Genomic DNA, 2,864 nt, shown 5'->3' on the forward strand with positions numbered 1-2,864 from the left:
AGACATACAAAAGAACAAATGAAAAGTTTTCATAATCATAATTAGAGATAACACTTGCTAAAGTACCTGAAGATTAGAAGAACGCTTACAATAGAAGATATCAAGCCACTCATTCAATAAGATATAAATACTTGCCTTCAATTAGAGTAATTTTTACTTTAACTTAAACTGAAATAAAGATCAGTCTCAAAAAGTACCTACATTGCTCTTTGTTTTTGCTTTTATCTCTTACTTGGTTATTATTACTACTATACGACACAATGAGTCACGATTCAAACGCTGGTCCTTCTACTAGAGATAATGATATCGCTCTTCCAGATGCTGAACATTATGAAGACATGATTCGAGCCAGGCTAGCAATGGATAAAAATACGCAAATGGTCATTGCTGAAAATCAAACATATCGTCCCAAGAACACGACTGCTGCTTATAAATCTAAGCAAAGAGAATGGTTTGTAAGTTAAAAGCTATATGTTATAAAGATTGTTTGGGTGATGATTTCTAAATTGTTTGAAATTGAAAATAGGAATGGTGCGCCAATAAAGAAAAAGTTGCGGATGGTACTATTGTTTATGACGCAAAGCTAGCTTTCTTTCTCAAAGACTATGTTTTGACCCGTGGAAACAAATTCAAGAAAAATGCAGATGGATCACCCGCACCATTGGGTAGGGAATCAGTCCTTGCTTATGTAAAAGCTGTGGTTGATTTATACCATCAACAGGTAGAAGCAGGATTCAATAAGCATACAATGGCAAGAGGACCTATCGTGAAGCGCTTTCTTGACACTCATACCAAAAAGGAAGCAAGACGCAAAAGAACCGAATATGAGGATCGTGGGAAAAATACTTTGAATGATGGCTATACAGATCAAGAATTGCTTCGAATCAATCAGTATTTTTTGATTCAAAACAACATCTTTTCTTTGAGAAACAAAGTCTGCTTTTCTATGAGCCATGCCATGCTTATGCGTAGTGAGACTGCTCTTGGAACACAGCTGCCAGATTTATTCATCATGGAACTCAAAAATCAAGGCCCCTCTACTTGCTTTGCTATAGTAGCCACTATAACATTTGGTAAGACTAATAAGGATGGCAAGATTCAATATGGTTCTGCTCTTCGCCATAGGGATGTTGAAGTTTGTCCACATGGCGCTTTTGCTCAATATTTTTTTTCCTTGTTCCATCATCAAAACCTACCATTTCCAAACTTCTCGACTCGCCGTGATTGGTATGATACTTATTTGTTTCCAAACACTACAGGGGATGGGTCAATTACCTATAGTGAACAAGCCAAGATTTATAAACAAGTGCTTAGGTATTGCGGTGTTCATTCAAGCAAGCTCACTCACATCAACAGAAAGAGTGCCATTAATATGGTTGCAAATGAAGGTGTCTCTGGAGACCAACAGAGACAAGTTGGACGTTGGGGTAGCGATAGAATGGTTGGTTGCTATTTAAGTGGCCTTCCTGTTGATGCCATTAAAGTGCTGGCCGGGTTCACTACTCGTAAGGGTGATTACTTCATCAATCGTGGTTCAATTGAGCCATCAGAAGAATTGCGCAAAATGGTGTTTCCTTGGATTGAATATTGGAGAGAGAAGTTTTACAGGAAGGAAGTTGAAGACGATATTGCTGGGCCAAACTTTTTAGATTTAATGGATTATTTAAGAACAGTTTTTTTGCAGGTAAGGATTATTTTTTTTACAAATCAAGTCATAATGCTTACGATATCTAATTATTTTTATCTTAGGACTCAGTGGTGTTGAAGGGAAAATACCCCGGAAGCTTTATTTGGTCCCACAGCATCTTTGATACTGATATTTACAAAGACTATGAAGAGCGTCTTTCATCTGCAATCGCTGCCAACGATGAGAAGTTCAAAATGAGCCAACATCTGGAAGTTTTGTTACCTGAAGTCGCAGCAGCTATGAAGACAGGGTTTGACTCAATGAATGCTATGCTGAACATAGTCCAATCTCAGAATCAACTTACTTTGAATGCAGTCAAGCAATTGGAAGCAGAAAACCGAACCATGCTCGCTGATTCTTTTTTGCAAATCTCAAACATGCTAAGACAAGGTGATGAGAATACACAAATTCAACAAACATCAACCATCCTTCCTTCCTCTTCTGTTCCGCTGTCATCTATTCCTTCCCCAAGTGCTGCTAACTCAAGAGGTCTACCATCATTCAAAATGAGTAGAAGTTTGATAAGCGTGACAGATGTATGGCGAGAATACTCTGTTGGTCTTGCTGGAAAGCCATCTATCAAGTCTATGGAAGAGCAGTACGGTGCAGATTGGCGCAAAGTAGACAACAGAACCGAGTCTAGGTTCTTTACTAGACGTCTTCCACTGTACAAGAAAATAGAGTCGCTGTCAAATGAAAGAGGTATAAGCTGTGAAGAAGCTGCACAATTTCTTGAATTCAGAAGAGTTTCTGACAAGCTTTCTATCAACCAAATGTGCAAGTTAGTCGCAGATAATCAGATTTAATTATTGAAATGTTTTTTGTTTACTATTGAATTAATAATAAAGTAATTTATTACAAATATATCATTCAAATGAAAGCGTTAAAGTATCAGCAGGAAAGCGGGATTTAAAATTTTCCAGAAACAAAGTATTTCACCATCCGTCCCTTCCCCCCAAAAAAATGAGGGGACCGCGTCGGAGACACTGCTATTCTTGAAAAAATACCCTCACAGTATAAAGACGCGCTTTCAACTTCATATAATGCTGAAATCAGCGTGGATGGAAAACAAGAACTGTTTGATGAAATTTATGAAGGATACGGAAGTTTTGAAACAGACCATGACAATAAAACAGTGAAGAAAGTGGACTTAAAGTAAAAAAGAAAAAGAAGGGAT

General features: G+C 37.6%; 1 protein-coding gene across 1 annotated transcript; it reads left to right on the forward strand.

Moving 5' to 3' along the window:
* Positions 1-260: 260 nt before the first annotated feature.
* RO3G_12352 (uncharacterized protein) lies at positions 261-2,493 on the forward strand (the record flags this gene model as incomplete). Its single annotated transcript, XM_067666936.1, has 3 exons — positions 261-455; positions 527-1,684; positions 1,750-2,493. The coding sequence occupies 3 exons, from the start codon at positions 261-263 to the stop codon at positions 2,491-2,493; spliced, it is 2,097 nt and encodes a 698-aa protein (XP_067523037.1).
* Between the last annotated feature and the right edge of the window lie 371 nt (positions 2,494-2,864).

The sequence above is a fragment of the Rhizopus delemar genome, genomic scaffold (assembly GCF_000149305.1).
Source record: "Rhizopus delemar RA 99-880 supercont3.10 genomic scaffold, whole genome shotgun sequence".
Taxonomy (NCBI): Eukaryota; Fungi; Mucoromycota; class Mucoromycetes; order Mucorales; family Rhizopodaceae; genus Rhizopus; species Rhizopus delemar.